This window comes from Delphinapterus leucas, chromosome 11, assembly GCF_059928025.1.
Source record: "Delphinapterus leucas isolate spDelLeu-1000000601 "Yukka" chromosome 11, BTC_Dleu_Yukka2, whole genome shotgun sequence".
In the NCBI taxonomy this organism is placed as follows: Eukaryota; Metazoa; Chordata; class Mammalia; order Artiodactyla; family Monodontidae; genus Delphinapterus; species Delphinapterus leucas.
The window spans coordinates 45189734-45208728 of record NC_143139.1 but is presented as its reverse complement, the minus strand read 5'-3'; the positions used below and the strand labels follow the sequence as shown (position 1 = coordinate 45208728).

The window sequence follows — 18995 nt, the reverse complement described above, 5'->3', positions numbered from 1 at the left end:
CTGATTCAGAAGGCCCAGGCTCCCTCCCTTTTTTTTCCTTCATTCTTTTAACAAGCATGCCCTGTGCCAAGCACTGTGGATCAAAGACACATAAGAAGTGCCCCTGACCTTGAGGATGGTCCTTATATGGGCCTCTCCCTTCTCAAACTGGCAACAGTTTCCTGGCCCAGCACCCCTTAAGCCCGACTCCCTATTGGACTGAACCCCAGATCTTTTCACCCCATAGCCTGACAGTCCCAACCAATCTAGGAAAGGAGGGGTAGGTGAGGAATTCCCTAGGAATTCCTTTGGAGCCATCACAGATAAAAGCCCAGAACAGAAAACCGTGGAGGCAATGTGATACAGAAGGAAAGATGTGAGCTTTGGAGTCACAGATTTAGGTTCAGATCCGTGAATTAACAGTGTGACCTTGAGAAAGTCATTCAACTTCTTTGGGCCTCAATTTCCTCATCTGTAAAGTGGAAATATTAATACCTTCTTCAGAGTGTTGTTTTGAAGATTAAATAATATATGTAGAGTAACAAGCACACAGTAAATACTAGTTCTCCTTCTTAACAAGGTCTCTTCCATGGGTAGGGGCTGTCATGATGAGGTAGAGGAGATGGCTTGCTACTTTTTATTGGATCATCAAGAGAAAGGATGAATACGCAACTACTTGTTAGGATCTCAGGGTTTGGTTATTTTTATTTGTTAGGGTGAGCTGGGGGGTCTGAAATCCTCCTCCTACTGTACCTGGGAGAGAAAGGCAGACATTTCCTTAGGACCCAGAGGCTCCCCCACCAAACTGGGTGTGGCACCAACATATTTCTTTCTCTGAAAACCCTTCATCAGACCTGTGCCCTCCCCCCAAGTCCAGGCTGTAACTACTTCAGGGAATGATGGAGGCCTTGATCTTAGAGTCCACTCTCATTTATACCTCCGCAGAGACCCTGGACTGCCCACCTCTCATCTAGCCCATCCACTAGTCTCCCCCTTCCTGGGAGGTGGGGGTAGAGATCTGAGCCAATAACAAAGGGAAGATGCGCTTTCCCTAGGGAAGAAGGAAAACATCAGAAAAACATGGGACTGGCTCTAGGGGTGGGGACGCTGCAGAGCGCAGCAAAGGGGAATCCGGCCCCTGATCGCGGGAAAGTAGCCCCCTCTCGCTCTGCAGAGACTCGGCCGCCGGCCTGGCCAGGCCACACCCAGCCATCCTGATGCAGGGAGAGGAGGGGCTGCGGCGAAAAGGATGGAGGATGAGCGGTGGAGAGAGGGCGCAGAGACAGGCAGGGGCTGAGGCTCGGCAGGGGAAAAGATTCAGCCTCCCGCCCCCTCTCCGAAATTCCCTCCAGGGGCGGCACTCACCCCAATAACGACGCTGTCGTCCCCTTGGAAAATGGGGATGAACTTGTCCCCCCGCAGAATCTCGGCCTGGTTTAGGGGCCGAAATCGGCAGAGCACCTTGATGCTACATTCGTTGTTGGTCTCGGCCATGGTGGTCGTCGGTGTGGGGCTGGGGCACTTCTTCTGCTGCAGGGGTCGTATGTGCTCCGGGGGAGAGGGGCTCAGCTGAGGCCCAGGCGGAGGGCAGGTGCTCGGTCTCTGGGTCTCAGAAAGGCGCGGCGGGCGCCTGGACGAAGGCTGAGGAACAGGGCCGAGGCGCGCTTCCTCGCTCCTGCGGCACCGGGATGCGGGAGACCTGGGCGTCTGGTGCTCTCTCGGCGCTCTGCCTCTCCGCCCCTTGCGCTGCAGCGCGGCGCTGCGGGCCTGGGCGGGGCGGCGATGGAGGAGCGGGGCGGGGCTTCCTTCGCTGGGGGCTGTCACTCCGCGGCGCCCGCCGCCGAACCGCGGCGCCTCTGCTCTTTTCTCGCCTCCTCTCCCCACCCCTAACCCTCAGAGATTATCTGGTCCTCACCCCTTCCCCACCCCAGTCACTCACTGCGTCCCACCCCCTGCATCCCGGACCCGTCTGTCCCTCGCTCGGACTCCACCCCCCTGGAAGGGCTAAGGGATCCGAGGTGGGCCTGTCTACTGTCCAGGGAAGAGAGTCAATAGTGCTTACACCTTTATTCCAAGGCATCCTTCACCCCCATCACAATCCTCTCTCCAAAGTGGGGGCACACCTCTCCTCCCCTCTCCCCACAACCTTCGCAAAGATTCCCAGCCCACCACTCAGCCTTCAAGGGCAGCTGCCTGTACCCCTATGGAGGTGGGTGTCCAGGTCCCATTTTTTCAGAGAGGAGGGTCAAGGGAGGTCTGGGTCTTCCCTTCCGCTTCTGCATCCAAAGGTGCACTCTACTCTCTCCCCAACATACACAATAGGTCCCCAGTTGGAAGGAAGAAAAACTCCTATTCTGGCCTATTAGAATTCAAAAGCAGGTAAAATCCTTATTTTTGCCTCATAGGTTGGGGCTGGGATGGAGGTGGGCAAGAGTAATTTTGCAAGAGAAAGGGAGTCAGAAAGCAGTGATGGAGGGGTGATGATGGTGGTGGGTAAGGCCAGAGGGGATTTGAGAAAGGACCTCTAGAGCAGACATCTGCATTTGGGCTTCAGGCAGGTTTAGGCACCTACGTGAGTGCTTACTGTCTCAGTACTGTTGGACAGAGTCCCAACACACCAGCCCCTTTCTCAGGCCCTTCTTCTGTTTCTTTCCCTTCCCTGGGAAAAAAAGAGCCAAGGCTAGAGATTCTGTGTCCTTCCTCCCCTCAGGTCAGACTCCTGCTGCAGCCCCTGGACAGAACCACCTAGAAACTGGCCAGATTGATTTTTCTCCACATCACAGGGCCTCTGCTGGCCAACAGAGTTAGACTGCAGGAGTTGAGGCTCTAAGCCAAGGGGAGGAGCAGGGTGATGGGAGAAGAAGGGAGGAGGGGATGGAGGTTCTGCCTAGCAATTGCCTGGTAAGTGTCTAGGGTCACTTAGATACTATACTATGAGGCAAGGAGGAGAGAAAGATGGCCTGGCCAGACAAGACCTAACCACTCGGAAGGCAGATGAAGGGGTCTCCAAGTTGGACATATACCCCTAACTCACCTTGAATCTTAAGGAAACTGAAGGAAAAGGGTTCAGCATAAGAAGCTGGATGGGTAGGCAGTAGGACTATGGAGAAAGAGGCTTGGGGAGGAGCCAGGAGAGGACACATAGAATGACTATGAGTTCCTATAAACTCAGAAATATAGGCATCTCTTCAGTCACTTGGTCTGGCACTATTTCTAATTGTTGCAGCATCCTGCAAGCTCAGGAAATAGCCCAACCTCAGGCGCCCAAGCGTTCCAGGATGGCATCCTTAGTGAAGGAGTTTCAAAATGCTAGTCCATAGAGGGTCACTGGCCAGAGAAAAAAGTTCATGTGTATGCATCCCTCCCCCCAAAAGCCACCACACAATGTGGAATGTGGTAAGTTTTTTTAATAAAGCTGAATTTGTTGTTTCAAAGGACTTTTATTCTGAGAGTACTGTATGTCCTTCCATACTTTTCTACTAAGTAATGATGGTAATAGTAGAGAGTAGTTTTTTTTTTTTTTAATGTACTTACTTGGCAAAATAAAAAGGTAGCAATACTATGCTTATCTTCAAAAAGGTTTTTTGTTGTTTTAATTGTATTGAACTGTGAAATTCAAAAGTCTGAAAACCATTAGTGAAGGGATTAAGAGCACAGAAGGTATTCAGACAGACATGGTGCTACCAAGTGCCTATTCTATTTGAGGTAGAATTGCCAGATTTGAAAAACAAAAACAGGAAGCCCAGTTAAATTTGAATTTCAGATGAAACACTAATAATTTGTGTGTGTTAGTATGTCCCATACCGTATGGGACGTACTTATACTGAAAAGACTTAGTTGTTTATCCGAAATTAACATTTAACTAGGTGCTCTGTATTTTACCTGACAGCCCTAACCTGAGAAGTTTACTTAACTTTCTCATTCCTAACATGACTAAATCTTTACTAAATTTTACTTGTTGTTATTGTTGTTTCGAAGCCCTGGCTGTGCCATAGCATGCCTAGTTGTGTTATTTTTACCTAGTCATTTAATTTCTGGGAGTCCAAATTTATTCGAGAAACAGGAATTATAAAAGCTCTTTCACAGACTCGACGTAAAAACGAAAGAAAATAAGTCGTACGAGGTAACTCCCAAGGCGCGTTATTGTCCGTCACCCGCCCAAGCCGGATCGTCCAAGACTACATATCCCACAATCCTAGGCGACGCTTCCCCGCCACCACGTCATTCCCAGGTCTTGTTCTCGCCAATCCCTGTCACTCCAGGGGTGTGGTAGCGGGTTGTTCTCGCGACTTTTGCTTCACCCTTCCCCTGTACTACTCCTGTCGCGAGACTTCCTACTCCTCCGCCTCCTCCGCCGCTCCCTTTGCGGCCGCCTTATCCTGGACCCGGACCCAGCCTCTCCCCTACCCGAACACCGGCCCCGGCTCCACCGAGGCCCCGGTCCCCCAACCCCGCCTCGCCGCCGCCATGGCGGACCCTAAATACGCCGACCTTCCCGGCATTGTGAGTACACGGCCGGCTCTGGCTCCCCAAGACCGCGCCCCCGACCTCCTAAGGACCCCCAACAGACAGCAACCCGTGACCCTTCCCGCCTGAAACCCCTCCTCCGCCCCGAGGGCTCCCGCCGCTAGCTCCCCGACTGGCCGCTGCACCCTCCGGACTCCTTCGACCCGACTGGGCTGGGCCGTGGGACGGCCTACAAGGCCCCTTTCCGGCAGTCGCCGGTTTCTCGGCTCAGAAATCATCTCCAGGCACTTAGCACTGTGCTCGAGTGCTTCTGCCATCCGTGTCAACACCACCCGTGTCTCCCCAAATCTTCCCATGAGCCCCCCACCCCCTCCCGAGACACACATACCAGACCATTTGGTGATGGCCTTCACCCTGGCAAGAGTGAAGAGGTTACCGTGACAGAACCCCTCTTGTGCCAGATGGAGAACTATGTCCTCTGGGGAACCTCCTTCCCAAACCACCCCCGCACAGGCCGGCATGTACCCTCCCTTTGTGCTGCCCTGCCTGCATTCTCGGGGTGGGGGTTGGGATAGGACCTTGGGTACTAAGGTCCTGAGTCACTCTCAGCCCTTGTGCCAGGGTAGTGTGTACAGGGCCTAATGATAGCTCCTCTCCGCCTGACATGAGTGCCGAGGACCCGCCCCCCTTCAGATTCAGGGTGACGTCTTTGTCATCACTTAACATTCACCATTAAGCATCAGATGTCCCCACTGTTATCCCCACCCCTCTGAGACCTGGGAACTGACAGGCAGGTCACGGGGCAGGTGAAAGAAGGGGCAGAATCGTGGCGTCACAGCCTGCTTTCTCTGTTAACTTGTTCAAATGGAGTGGGGTCAGGGGTGTTGGTGGATGCTGGGTAGTGAGGTTGGGTGGTCACTGCTTCTACCTGCAGGCCAGGAACGAGCCAGATGTTTATGAAACCAGCGACCTGCCTGAGGATGATCAAGCGGAGTTTGATGCGGTAAGACTGTGTGCTGCCTCAGGACTCCTCTGGACTCTGATCTCTCTCCCCCAGGCAGGCCCTTTCCCTTTTCTGGTGAGCCACCCACAGCAATAAGCGGGTATGCCAACCCAGCCTGGGTGGTATGTATGTCGCAGGGCTTGCAAATGAGCAATGCCAGGAAGGAGAGTCAGGTCAGTGGAATTACAGCTAAGAGGCCTGGTACTTGGGCCTTTTAAATACAATTGAAATATCTTAAAACAGGTTGGGGGCTAGTGACTTAGTTAGGGCTCTGGGTACTAGTCCATGGTAATGATTCATGAATCCTGAGCACTTACAAACTGCTTGAGGTTAAGACCTAGCTAGGCCTTCTATTTCATAAAATATATTGCTCAGTACATGTTTGTTATTATCCTAACAAGAGCTAGACTTTGAAGTATTGAGGAATACTCTTTTATGTGAATATACAGTATACATTGGCCAAGGAGCAGGAAAATGAATTCGAGATTTTAGAAAGATAAGGAACCTGGTTAGAGCAAAACAAATTTGAGGAAGCACATAAATCTTTCGTATCAGCAGAGGAGAGGCCCTGGTAGCACTTTCAGATTCAAGAAGAACTCAAGGGGAAAGAATTAGTTATGGACACATTTTAACCATAAGGGAAACCACTTAGCATTATTTATTGAATGTGTTCATTCTCTGTTGATTTTTGTGCAATGCAGAGGAAGAAATGTCCCTGCCCTCAAAAATCACCCAGACTAATGGGGGAGTTAGGATACATGTAGGAAACATGAAAGAAAAAATTGAGTGAGTGAAATCAACATAGTAAAAATTCTATATGTAAGTGCCAAGAGGAGCAAAGATCTGTTAACATGTCTTATAGGATGTGTTTTAGGTTCTGTAATTTCCAAGGAGAGCTGGGCTAGGGTCACACTGATGGTGTGACATCTCAATAAAGTTGTGACCAAGAGTCAGTGGGAACAGGCTCAGTATGTGTGTCTGTAAGTCCTGTGGTTATGTCTGTGGGGCTGGTTAGTTCTGGAGAATGCTGGTGGCTGGCTTATAATGTATGGCTTGGCGTACTCACTTATTCCTTATTTGATTTCCCCCATGTGGAAGTGGTTCCTACTTTGTGGGGAACACCTTCCCTGTCCCCTCTCAGAGTGGTGTGTTCCTTGTTGCTTCTGTACTTGCTGGCATGTCAGTCTGTCCCCCAAACTTGAGTATCTGGAGATAATGCAGATGTTGTCATTGCTCAGGACCTAGGTGTAGACCTGTCACTCTAAGAGGTATCTTATTAGGGAGCAGTCTCTGACCTCAAAGGGCAGGAGTATGTATACCGAGGACTCCATTCTACTACCATAGTTCAGAGACTGTTCAACTCTGGCCTAGGCCTCTGCCTATAAAATATCAAGCCTTCATGGTGAGATAACGAGTGGAACTTTGTCCCTTTGTCGCTGGCTGTGATACAGACAGGTAATACAGCAGTCCCCTTTCCAAACGAAAAAATACATTGTAATTCTCCTTTTGAAGTTATGGGCTATCTCTTAATAAAAAGAACATGACCCTCATCCCAGGCATGGAAGAACTGAATGTGCATCCCTGATTGGCCGATCCTCCCTGCCGAGCCTGAGCAGCCTATTTTAGTAGCATCTAGTGGGGTGGCTGATGGGGAGAGCACACCGTAAGTGTTCATTTCCTGCAGCATGTAGCCCAGAATGCCAGTATAGAAGTATATAGGAACTGGATGGTAAATACAAGAGGAGCTAAGTTGCCTACATCACCTAAGGCTCAGCTAAATGACTCTCCATCACTAGGGAGGAGTAAATGGGGTGGGGAGACCTTCAGCTACTTCAAGAGCCCTGGCGGGAGTGGGAGAGGCCTGAGATGTTTCCTGATGTCAGCTAATGTCTCTGGCCCCTGCATGTCCCTGCGGGCCTTAGGAGGGCAGCTTTCAGGAAGTCAGCTGAGTAATGGTTCTGCCACTGCTCTTAATACTGACGTATATGTGCAACTTGAGGAGCAGTGGGTTGTACTTAGACAATCCAGAAACCTCATTTCTGTGAGGCCTGGATTCTCACTAGCAGCCTGTCCCCTTCTCACTTACCTTCCCAAGACCTAGTACAGGTGACAGTGCACATCACCACTATTGTGGCTGAACCATGAGATTTCAGTCACCGTCTTCACTCCTGGCGAGAGCATGTTCTGCCTTAGTTTCCAGATTATTTTCAACTTTAATTTTATTAGTTTTTGAAGTAGGTAATATATGCACGTAGAACAAAAAGTGTCTCTTCCCACCGCTGCCTGCCACTGCTTAGTTCCATTCCCTGGAGACAACCAGTATGACGGGCTTCGTATGGAACCTTTCAGGGCGGTCTCCAGATTTTTATTTGAAGAAATAGTCAAGGGGTATTGACCTTCACTGTCTTTTCACTTCCTTTCTCATTGCTCCACTGTGGAAGAAATTGGGCTGCTGAAGGAAATAATATCCTATAATAGCCCCTAAAGATTGTAATTGCTAGTTTAACTTAAACATTAAAGTTTGCGATTCCCATGGTGGGGAGGATGGGGGAGGAAAGTAGTAGAAGGTTTTATTTTTGGTAAACATAATCCTGATTTTCCTGCTATCCCTTCAAAACAATTTTAGCAGGAGCTAAAATATTCTAAAGTGAATGGGCCAGAAAACCGCACAGTCTAGCTCTTAACTCCTCAATCTAGGAGGATCCCCTCTGCATTTCAGACACTCCTGGGTTGATTGGGGTGATGGGCTTTTTGGAAACTTTTCTTAAAATGTCTTGTCAGGAAAGCTAATTCCCAATTGGAATTTCTTCCCCCCTGGGCCCACAGCCTACCTTTGGGTCTGTGTGGCATTCTGCTCATGGCTTTTGAACTGCCGGAACAAGGGGAGTAAATTTAGAAGACTCACTAGAAATAGGATTTAGTTCCTCCCTTTATGCTGTAACTATCCCTGATGCATGTGAAGGGGAAAAAGTGATCTAGCCTTAGTTTGGTGGGTCTGTGGCAGAGGCTTCAGTTCTCCAAAGGGTAGATAATGCTGAAAACTCCACCAGCCTGAGATGTGAAATAGTAGATTCTTTTCCTTACAGTTTAGGATATCACAGAGTATGCTTGATTGTGTTCATTGACTATTGGCGCACTTGAACTTATCTGAGTTTTTCCTAATGCTTCCCCCATCCTCCCTCCTCACCACCTTGCCTGGACACTAGTTTGCACAAGTAAGACCATTCGATGCTTCTTCTCTGCATGTTTTTTTCATTTGCCATCTCGCATGCAATGCTCTGTCTCTGTGCTATTGTTGCAGCTAATTGTTTTAAATTCTAATGCATCTCTAGCTGGGTCACTAAGGGGCCTGCTGGCCTCATGGTTAAAGATCCTTAATCAAGGTTTAGAAGCACAGCTATGATTCATGGATCATTGTCTCTTCCCCTTGTGAGGTGTGCAGAATACAACTGTCCAATGGAGGATGGGATAGAAGCATGGAGACTAAGAATGCTTCTGGACATAAGGCATTTAAGAGCTGGAGTTGGAAGGGGGTTGCCTTTCTCCTCCATAGACTGAGTTAAGAGAAAGGGAGAGACTTTTAGCCATTCTGGACAAGGGTGGAGAACAAGGGGGACAGCAACAGTCCTCACTTCTTGACTGTATGTGGATTATACCTGGTAAAAACCTCATTTTAATATTCCCCTATGCTAAGCCTTTAGAGAAAAGTAAATGGGATAGGAAAGGGGTGTTATATACATTTTTAAGGTACTAGCTTGGGTTCTTTGTGCTTTCATGAGTCTTTCTGTTTCTGTACCCTTCCTTTAGAAATGGTTGGATGGTCAGCACTATGTTGGTCCATCCTGGACAGTTTTATTCTACAGCACTATCCATCTTCCTTGTCATCATGGTTCCGAAGTGCCCCTGGCTGCGGTGTTGGCACAGAGCCTAACAGGCTCAGAGAGCAGCAGTGACCTCTTCCTGTGTCTGATCTGGAACCTCAGGTCTTGCCCTCTGAGGCATAGCCACTTAGCCAAACAACCCTGGGGCGTCTGGGAGGTTATTAGTGAGAGGGACTGAGAGTCCTGTACCAGGTAAACTGGTACCTGGGATCAGGGCACTTAGAATTTTCTAATCAAGTTGGCTGGTGTAATAGGTTCCCATGGTGACTATTACTACTCCAGGTTACAGAAATTATCCCTAAAATCTCATTTCCCAACCCACGCATAGGTCAGACCTGGAGGTGGTATATACTATTTACAAACAAATATACCACTTTTCCTTTTTTTGATTTTCTTTCCTCCCCCATTCTGCTTGTTCCTCATGATTTGAACTTGAACTTATGGCCCATTGTCCTCTCTTTTTCCTTGAGTTTTTCTCAAGCTGGTTTTAGCTTGGTGAGGCAAGTAAGAGAAAGGTATAGTGTGTGTGCCTCCCCTTGTGTGTTTGCATGTGTGCACCTATGAGTGCTTACACCCACTCTGCAGAGACATCCCAGCCTAGACCACAGGACCTGGATCCACCTCTACCCTGAGCTGAAAGAGGAGTCTCGGCTGGGCTGGACTTTGGCATGAGACAGGGGAATGGCGAGGTTGAAGTTCAGATGTATCTAGCTGAAATCTCTGGGAGAGGATGCAGTTGTTTTTGTCCTGTCGTGTGTTTTCATATACATATAACCATCCTCGACTTCCCACACTTCTGTCTGCCCATCAGTAGAGATCCTGGACAGGCCGTGCATACAGCTGGATTTCCTCTCCTGGCAGTTCTTTACAGTCTTGCCTGGAAGTGGAGCCTTGTCTACTTTAGTGGCCTGAACTAAAATACAGCCTCTTTGAGATACTCTCACCTTTCCCCCTTGTGTACCCTCCAACCCCTGTGAACCTTGTGAACAGAGGGTTGAAGAAATATGTTCTGCACATGTCTGGTAGCTGTGAACCTTGGTGTCTTTTGGACTCTTTGTGCTAGCACATCATGGCAGAATTGCTCTGGATCCCTCAGAGCTGTAGGGTGAGTTCCCAGCCACTCAAGATGGATGCAAATAATACACCAGACTACGCAAGGGACCAGGATTTGCCCTGCCTCTCCTCTGGCAACAGAGAATGAGGATGGGGCTTCAATTAGGTACTTCGGATTTCCTTAAACTCACCATCTGTACCTGACATATTTTGTTCTGCTTAACATAAAGTCATATCAAACCACCCACATGAGCACCCTCATTATGACTGATTCTGCCATCCAAATGCCTAATTCTTCAAAACTAGAGAAACCGAGAGATAAGAAGACTTGAGCCATGAACTCCCCCTTGAGAATCATGGACCTTCAATCAGCTACACGTTCTCAGAATGTCTTCCCAGCCTCTGCTTCACATTCTGCCATTTCTCCAGCTTCCCCTCCATCTCAGCCTTCTCTCCCCCCACTGTCCTCTTCCATGCCACCAGCTTGCAACATCTAACTACTAGTTCTCAGATGATCCTGAATTGCTGCTGTTAATGGCAAAGCTTCATGACATCCTCACCACCAGAGAGGAAAGGGTCCCAAGCTCTTCTTTCTCTTGGGGTATGTGGTGACCCCAGCTGAAATTTCTTGGCCCCAAAATTTTGCTAGGCTCCCCTGGGCCCTGTGGTGCAGTATGTTTGAAGACTATCATGTAGTGCATGTGACAATTTGCTAATAACAATTTTGTCTTTTTTTTCCCTCCCTCACCCCCATGTCCCCACTCCCTTTCCTTTTAACTCTTTTGATTTTCTCACCTCTGGGGAAACCACAAGGAGCTGGTAAGAAGCCTGACCTTTCATGTGCTTTTTAACGGGGTGTGCTATGATGGGCAGTTGTTTCTCTGTCCTTTTATCTCTACTAAATCTTTTGTCCCTCTATTCAGCCCCAGCCCCAGCTGACCTTTTCCCATCTCACGAATCACTGTAATGACATTACCTCCAGCCCATGCCCCCAGATCTCCGAGTCACTGGCGGAGTAGGTGCCACCGGAGGGCTAAAGTATGCTGTCGACCTGAGTCTCCGGGGCCACACCCTCGGAGAGGCTCCAAGAGGATGCCAGCGTCGGGCAGCCCTTCTGCGTCAGGATGTGCTCCTGCAGCAGGAATAGTGAGATGAAAGCACTGACCATCCCTGCTACCATCCCAGAACCTCTGAGACTCATGCTCTATTTGTTGACCCTTTCTTATTCCACACCTTCCCTATTTAGGAAAGCAGGTTCTCATCTGCATAGTGCCTGGCTTATAATAAGGGCTTAACAAAATGGTAGCTGTGATTAATTTCTTTCCTTGGTCTGTAGACTCTGCCTCCCAAAGAGGTTTTTTTTTCTACCTCATTGGCCTTGATCGGGGCACTCACAGGAGGAGAGGCATATTCTTGAGGGGGAACTTGAGAGAGGGTGATGTTCCTTCCTGAACATGAGTCCTTCTCAGACAAACACTTTTTAGAGGCCAGAGACCACACAATTATTTGGCCAGTGTGTGCTCTGGCCATAACATTTCAGAGAAAATTAAGGAGAGAATAATTTGGGGCTCAGTTGTTTCTTCCCCTAGGCACTTGCATATGGGACCTTGAACCCTTTTATTTTCCCTTAATCTTTAGCTCTTGCCCCTCTGCCTAGCACTTCCCTGAAGAAGAGGTAAAGGTCGAAGTTGATATTTTCTCCTTACCCCCCTCCTCCCTATTTATAAAGCTGCCACTCACACTGGTTCCTTCTGTAATAGCAGAGCAGAGATGAAGGACGGAGCTTGTGTCTGCTGCTCTTTCTCCATGTCTCTCCATCATAACTGCTCCCCCACCAATCAACCCCTACTACACACACACACACAGAGACTCTCAGTCGTGGATACATATTAGAATGACCTGGGTAGCTTTTAAACTGGCCCACTACCCTGGCCCTACCCCAGAACAATTAAATCAGAATCTACAGAGGTGAACCCAGGCCTCTCCCCCACCCCCACCCCCCCGCCCTTTTCTAAGTGATTCTGTTGTGCAGCCAGGGTTGAGAATCATTGCTCTGGCTAAAGGAGGGAAGACTCTCTTTGCCTTCTTCCTGTGGAAGGTGGAGATGTCCACCCCAACAGAAAAGGATTTCTGGTCTCCTTCCACTTCCTTCAGTAACGTAGTGAGACCTGTCGGACTGCTGACAATTGAAGGAGAGACATGCAGTCTGGAGGGCATGGTCTTAGTGCAGTTATTAGAATCTGAACAGCTAATAGATACCTAGTAAGGAGGGAACCTTTCTGCGTCAATTTTTAGGGTGGAATCTCTTTCACTTTCTTTACCACCTCCCCTCTTTATGGAAGAGCTTCAGTGCTTGAGAAGCAGCAGAAGGGTCAGGGAGAAGAGGCAGGTACTGCAGCTTCCCTGAAAAGATCCGGGGCTATCTCCATTTCAGGACTTAAACGTGGCCTTTGCCCATGGGTACTCTTGGCAAACAGATACAGCTTATGCTTGTTGCTTCTAAGATGTCCCTTAAAAAATAATACGGTGGGCTTCCCTGGTGGTGCAGTAGTTGAGAGTCCGCCTGCCGATGCAGGGGACACGGGTTCGTGCCCCGGTCCGGGAAGATCCCACATGCCGCGGAGCAGCTGGGCCCGTGAGCCATGGCCGCTGAGCCTGCGCGTCCGGAGCCTGTGCTCCGCAACGGGAGAGGCCACAACAGTGAGAGGCCCGCGTACCGCAAATAATAATAATAATAATAATAATACAGCAAGGAACTTCCCTGGCACTCTAGTGGTTAAGACTCCACGCTTCCAATGCAGGGGACATGGGTTCGATCCCTGGTTGGGGGACTAAGATCCCATGTGCCGCGCGGCGCGGCCAAAAAATTAAAAAGCATTTGCCTCTTCTCTGTATCCCCCGAATTCCCTGACTTCACGGCAGCCTGGAAACAAGGCTTCTGGTCAGGCCTTCTGCCAACCTTCCCTTTGTATCTAAGAGCTGGTACCTTCCCTTCAGCAGCTATGGAAGTCCTGATATTCACTCTCAGAGTTAGTAGCTTGATTGTCTCCTCTTTCCCTCCAGCAGGGATGGGAAGTTAGCTTGAAAATAGACTTCCTCAGCAGCAAGGAAATATACTTTTAGGAGGGGGAGGTTAAAAGAAGCCAAGTTGATTTCTTGCCCTGAATGCATGGTGTGTGCCAGATAACTGGGAGGGCCCAGTTGGATTGGGGAAGGGGAGGAGATAGGGAGGCTTATGTACAGAATGGGCGGGGAGGTTATGCTGCCTCTGTTCCCAGTTGAATCAGGGTGTTAATATTTATACAACTGAGACTCCGAATTTACCAGGAAGCTTTCATTTCCTAGGTTGAACCTGGGTCTGTAGCTTGGAATGGAGCCGCCCTTCTTTCCCCTTGGGAAAGTACAGCCCAGTCTCCCAGTGGTTTGGGGATTTTGTGGGGTCGGGGAAGTTCGAGGGTGGGAATGAGTCTGCCCCTGGTCTGAACTACCTGTTCCTGCAGGAGGAGCTGACGAGTACAAGTGTGGAGCACATCATTGTCAATCCCAATGCTGCCTATGACAAGTTCAAAGACAAGAGAGTGGGAACAAAGGGACTTGGTGAGACCTGGTTGGAAATTGGATGGGGAAGCCTGACCTCAGGCCTTACTGACTTTTGCTTTGGGCTGTCTTATGGAAGCCCTCACAGTCATCTGAGACTATGACTGCCGTGTGTCTTGATCAGGCCCTCAATTCCGTCTTCTTTTCTTGGCAGATTTCTCAGATCGAATTGGAAAAACCAAAAGAACGGGATATGAATCTGGAGAATACGAGATGGTTTGTTGTGTGTGTGTTGATGGGAATGGTGCAGCAGTCCTACCCAGCGGGCATTTAGGAGAGAGATCAAGGGACGTAGTTGGGATTCCAAGTTTCTCTGTGGTTGGGGGCCCTGAGGAGGCCAGCAGGATGCAGTTGAGGATGCTTTGTCCCCCTGCTCTTTGCTCTGGAGCGTCTCCAGGCCTCCAGCCATCTCCAGTCCTCCTGGACTAGGATGGTGTGGATTCTGAGTTGGGCATGATACACTTACAAACTAGGCCTGGGGTTTGGACAAATTCTTGAGGTTCCCTCTACTGGGAAGTGTAACATCACCATCTGTGCTTGCTCTCTAGCTTGGAGAGGGTCTGGGAGTGAAGGAGACGCCCCAGCAAAAGTACCAGAGACTGCTGCATGAGGTCCAAGAGCTGACGACTGAAGTTGAGAAAATCAAGGTAACTATAAACTCTCTTCTCCCCTCTCTGCTATGACTTACGTAGCAGAGGAAGACCTCCCAGCAGGAGGAGAAAGCTTCCCTAAGCTCCTGGATAAGGGGGCTGAGGTTTTCAGAGTTTAGAAATGCACATGAGTTTATATTCGGTGCTATAGGTGGGTAAGGACCATCCCAGTGAGTTTCAGCCACAGCTATTTTTTTAAAATATAAATTTATATTTATTTATTTATTTTTGGCTGCGTTGGGTCTTCGTTGCTGCACACAGGCTTTCTCTAGTTACAGTGAGCAGGGGCTACTCTTCGTTGCGGTGCGCAGGCTTCTCATTAAGGTGGCTTCTCTTGTTGCGGAGCACGGGCTCTAGGCGCCCAGGCTTCAGTAGTTGTGGCTCGTGGGCTCTAGAGCATAGGCTCAGTAGTTGTGGTGCATGGGCTTAGTTGCTCCACGGCATGTGGGATCTCCCTGGACCAGGGCTCGAACCTGGATCCCCTGCATTGGCAGGCGGATTCTTAACCACTGCACCACCAGGGAAGTCCTCAGCCGCAGCTATTTTTAAGGGTCTTGATCTATTTTTTTTCCTTGACTCACTCTTGCCACCCCTCACTGTCTGTTTGTTTTCATACCAGACGACAGTGAAGGAGTCAGCCACTGAGGAGAAGCTGACCCCCGTGGTGCTGGCCAAACAGCTGGCAGCCCTGAAGCAGCAGCTGGTTGCTTCCCATCTGGAGAAGCTGCTGGGACCAGATGCCGCAATCAACCTTACTGACCCCGATGGAGCTCTGGCTAAGTGGGTGCCAGACTTCGTTTGGAAATCATTGGTGACTGGGGTGTAGAGGGACTCAGCCAGGTACTGACAGGGATACGAAGGGGAGAAGTGGCCTAGCTGTTCCTTAATGCTGACTTTGAGGCAGAAACGAGAGTGACTGGGCTGACCCACATCCTTCAAGTCATGACATTGTTTCTGGTTTCCTGACCTAGGCGCCTACTGCTGCAGCTGGAAGCAACAAAGAACAGCAAAGGGACTGGTTCAGGGGGAAAGACCACTAGTGGGACACCCCCAGATAGCAGCCTTGTCACTTATGAACTACATTCTCGGCCTGAGCAGGACAAGTTCTCTCAAGCTGCCAAAGTATGTATGTATGTATGTGTGTATGTATGTATATATGTATGTATGTATGTAATGTTGGTTGAGGGGCCAGGGAGATGTGGCTCTAGAGACTTGCCTCCCTCCCTCCAAGGGATCACATCTGGGGAGAGGGTGCTGGGAATGCTTGATTCCTCTTGATGTCTCATTCTCAGTGTTTGCCTCACCATCTACTTTCAGTGAAGACTTTGACTAGGGATGTGTTCCAGGGAAAGAAGTCCCTTGGCAGAGCGGTGGGGAGAGGGTAGGGGAGTGGTAAGCAGACAAGCAAAGAGCAGGATCTTACCTCCCACTGCAGCAGCAGGGAGGTGGACGGCAAATCTCCTCTCCTTCCTCCCCCTAGGTGGCAGAACTGGAGAAGCGCCTGGCGGAGCTGGAAGCAGCTGTACGCTGTGATCAGGATGCTCAGGTCAGGTGCTCTCCTATACTTAGTCTAACCCGCATATCCTGCGCCCTGAGCCCTGAGGTCCACAGCATTCCACAGAATCCTGGGAGGAGTCAGGAAAGGGCTCCAGTTACAGGATCAGCCAGGGGTTGCCCGCTAGAACCAGAAAGGATGGGAGAAGGTGGTAATCGCATGGAGAGATAAGAACCACTGACTTCTTTCCTGCTTTTCCCCATCAGAATCCCCTTTCTGCAGGTCTGCAGGGAGCCTGCCTTATGGTGAGTGTAAAAGGAACTGGAGTGTTTGGATTAGAGGGGATATCGGGATTGGGTTTGCTTGGAACGTTGGTTTTGGATCTGTAGCTATTTATTAATTACCTCCAGTGGAATATGGGGTGGCCTTTTCTAGTCTCATTCTTCCCCTTCATGAAGCTTGTCCTAACTCCCGCCCCCAGGAGACTGTAGAGCTGTTGCAAGCAAAGGTGAGCACCCTGGACCTTGCAGTTCTGGACCAAGTGGAGGCTCGGCTACAGGTATTAAGTGGGGGGCAAATTGGATTACAGGTAGCTTGGGACTCTGGAAGCCCTAGATGCCCTATCAACCTTAAAACCTGTGCTTTCAGAGTGTCCTGGGAAAAGTGAACGAGATTGCCAAGCATAAAGCTTCTGTAGGGGATGCAGATGCACAGAGCAAGGTCAGGAAGTTACCTTTCCTCCATCTTCGTACCCTTTCCTGCTCCCTTATGTACTCTTCTGGTGGTGAAGAGCAAAGCATGAGAGCACTGAATCCTCAGGTCCCTGTCTTCATATGCTCTTAGTAGCAGAGAAAAGGCAGTGCTTCCCTCTTGCCCCACCAAGTTGACCTTTCCCACCCTAGTGAATGGTGTGTACTTCGCTGAAGGTTGGCCACTGTCTTGTCCGTCCAGGTGCACCAGCTGTATGAAACCATACAGCGCTGGAGCCCCCTCGCCTCCACCCTTCCTGAGCTGGTGCAGAGACTTGTCACCATCAGGCAGCTGCATGAACAAGGTGGGAGGCCAGCTGCCAGGGGTGCTAAGAGGAATTAGAAAGTGGGCAGCTTTTGTTCCCTTCCCCTCTGGTCTTGGATTCTAACGCCACACATACCGTTCTGGCCTTCTTTCACAGCCGTGCAGTTTGGTCAGCTTATGACGCACTTGGATACCACACAGCAGATGATCGCTTGTTCCCTCAAGGACAGCGCCACTCTCTTGACCCAGGTGTGTGCCCCTTTACTGGCCGGCTACTTCCCTTCCCCAGCACACACAGGCTAGGTTCTCCAGCTTCATCTACATAGGGTTCTGCCTTAGCCCATTTGGTGGCATGGTGGTATGGCAGGGGCTTGGTTTGAGTCTCCATACTGTTTCTCCATGGTTGTGGGACGTTTGACAACTTATTTAATCTATGAACCTCCATCTTACCATCTGGAAAATTATACCTACCTCAGAGTTTTATGGATTAGGTGAAATAATATGAGTGAATTGTTAAGAGTTCAGTAAACCTGTTTTTCCTATAAAAGCTACCCCTTCGCTCTGTAGTCACAGCTTAGTTTTACCCTCCCTGGGTCCTCAAACCAGGTGCTTCTGAGCACAGCACATCGGATGGAACATGGGCTTTGAAATCAGGAGCTGGGCTCCCACCTGATTCTGCCACTTCCTTCCTGATGCTGGGCAGTGAGCCTCGCCTCTTTCTTCATTCTCTTAGCAGTGCCCAGCACATAGCGAGTCCTCGGTTTCTGTTGGGGGCACTGTTCTCAGAGCTGGGAGAAGCACTAAAGTTGTCTTGTATCATAGGACCATCAAGATAAATTAAAGTGCTTGGTGTATGTTCTTCCTCCAGAGCAGTTTTCTGAAACTGGACCTGTGAAACCCTCATGTCAACAAAATCTTACTTGTTCCTCATTACATAAAACAGATAAAAGAGCTGTTCTGGTTAAAGTTAGGATGGGAATTCTTAAGAAGCCTGCCTGCTTGGCAGACCCTGTGCTCGGTCCACGGTATTCCAGGGCAGCCTGGAAACTGGTGCAATAACCTTCCCGCTCTGGGGCCCATCAACTTGTTTCCGTTTCTTTTTTTTTTTTTAATTTGGCCACGCCGTGTGGCTTGTGGGATCTTAGTTCCCCAGCCAGGGATCAAACCGGGGCCCTGGCAGTGAAAGTGCTGAGTTCTAACCACTGGACCACCAGGGAATGCCCCTCCATATCTTTTTTGCCTTCTGTAAGAGAATTTCTTCAGGTCCTCATTCAGGTAAGCACCCGAACCTGACAAAGAGTAAAATAGCTCTGTCACTTTTCTAGGTGCAGACAACGATGCGTGATAACCTGTCCACAGTTGAGCGGAACTTTGCCAACATTGATGAACGGATGAAGAAACTGGGAAAGTGAGCACCTTTGGGAGATGGAGAACAGGGGTAATCCCTACCCCTTTGAACTCCGTTAACACCTTACACAGGGTTTCCCCTTTATCATAACTCTCACATCCCATCTGACACTGGGGGCAAGGGGTTCTTCTTGCATGTGGGGCTTACACCCCTCCTCTGAAGAGTAGTGGAACCGGGGGGATATTAGATGGTGGTCTCCCCTCAGGCCACGGGGATGAGGACGTGGGCCCAGCCACATGCCAGCTCCTGTCCAATACTGCTTTGCCTGGTGTGGGGAAGGATTGGATCCTGTCCTCCAGCACAGCTTCTGTGACTGATTGTAATACTGTACAACTGTTTCTGACCATTAAATGCTGTTGTACTCTGTGTGGCCTCTGCTGTTTCCTGGGGAAGAGGCAGCACTAGAGAGATAGACATTCACAGTGTAATAGACAGTCTAAGCCACTCT

General features: G+C 49.6%; 2 protein-coding genes across 5 annotated transcripts in view; one reads left to right on the top strand and one right to left on the bottom strand.

Moving 5' to 3' along the window:
* The window catches only part of KIF5A (kinesin family member 5A), a 30098-nt gene extending 28246 nt beyond the window's left edge, over positions 1–1852 (bottom strand). Inside the window, exon 1 of the mRNA XM_089920912.1 lies at positions 1345–1852. Coding sequence (XP_089777038.1) covers positions 1345–1473 — 129 coding nt within the window. The 5' untranslated portion in view covers positions 1474–1852. The remainder of the gene's footprint in view (positions 1–1344) is intronic.
* Positions 1853–4294: 2442 nt separating this feature from the next.
* Positions 4295–18913, top strand: DCTN2 (dynactin subunit 2). Of its 4 annotated transcripts, none has more exons than XM_022571730.3 (14): positions 4295–4482; positions 5381–5449; positions 13884–13980; positions 14135–14205; positions 14529–14627; positions 15250–15410; positions 15602–15752; positions 16111–16176; positions 16392–16430; positions 16607–16684; positions 16774–16845; positions 17077–17179; positions 17297–17388; positions 18465–18913. In XM_022571730.3, the coding sequence occupies exons 1-14, from the start codon at positions 4447–4449 to the stop codon at positions 18549–18551; spliced, it is 1221 nt and encodes a 406-aa protein (XP_022427438.1). In that variant the 5' UTR covers positions 4295–4446; the 3' UTR covers positions 18552–18913. The 4 variants fall into 4 exon arrangements, with proteins under 4 accessions (XP_022427438.1, XP_022427441.1, XP_089777039.1 ...); XM_022571733.3 differs by having other exon boundaries at positions 4296–4482; positions 14135–14196; XM_089920913.1 differs by lacking the exons at positions 4295–4482; positions 5381–5449 and adding an exon at positions 5470–11529 and having other exon boundaries at positions 14135–14196.
* The last annotated feature ends 82 nt before the right edge of the window (positions 18914–18995 follow it).

Bases quoted from the DNA above. Each gene is read 5' to 3' on its own strand.
- DCTN2 (XM_022571734.3), top strand. From the start codon at position 11,350: ATGACATTACCTCCAGCCCATGCCCCCAGATCTCCGAGTCACTGGCGG. The intron at 16,177-16,391 runs GTCAGGTGCTCT...TTTCCCCATCAG, and splicing joins GCTGTGATCAGGATGCTCAG to AATCCCCTTTCTGCAGGTCT. The intron at 16,846-17,076 runs GTCAGGAAGTTA...TTGTCCGTCCAG, and splicing joins ATGCAGATGCACAGAGCAAG to GTGCACCAGCTGTATGAAAC.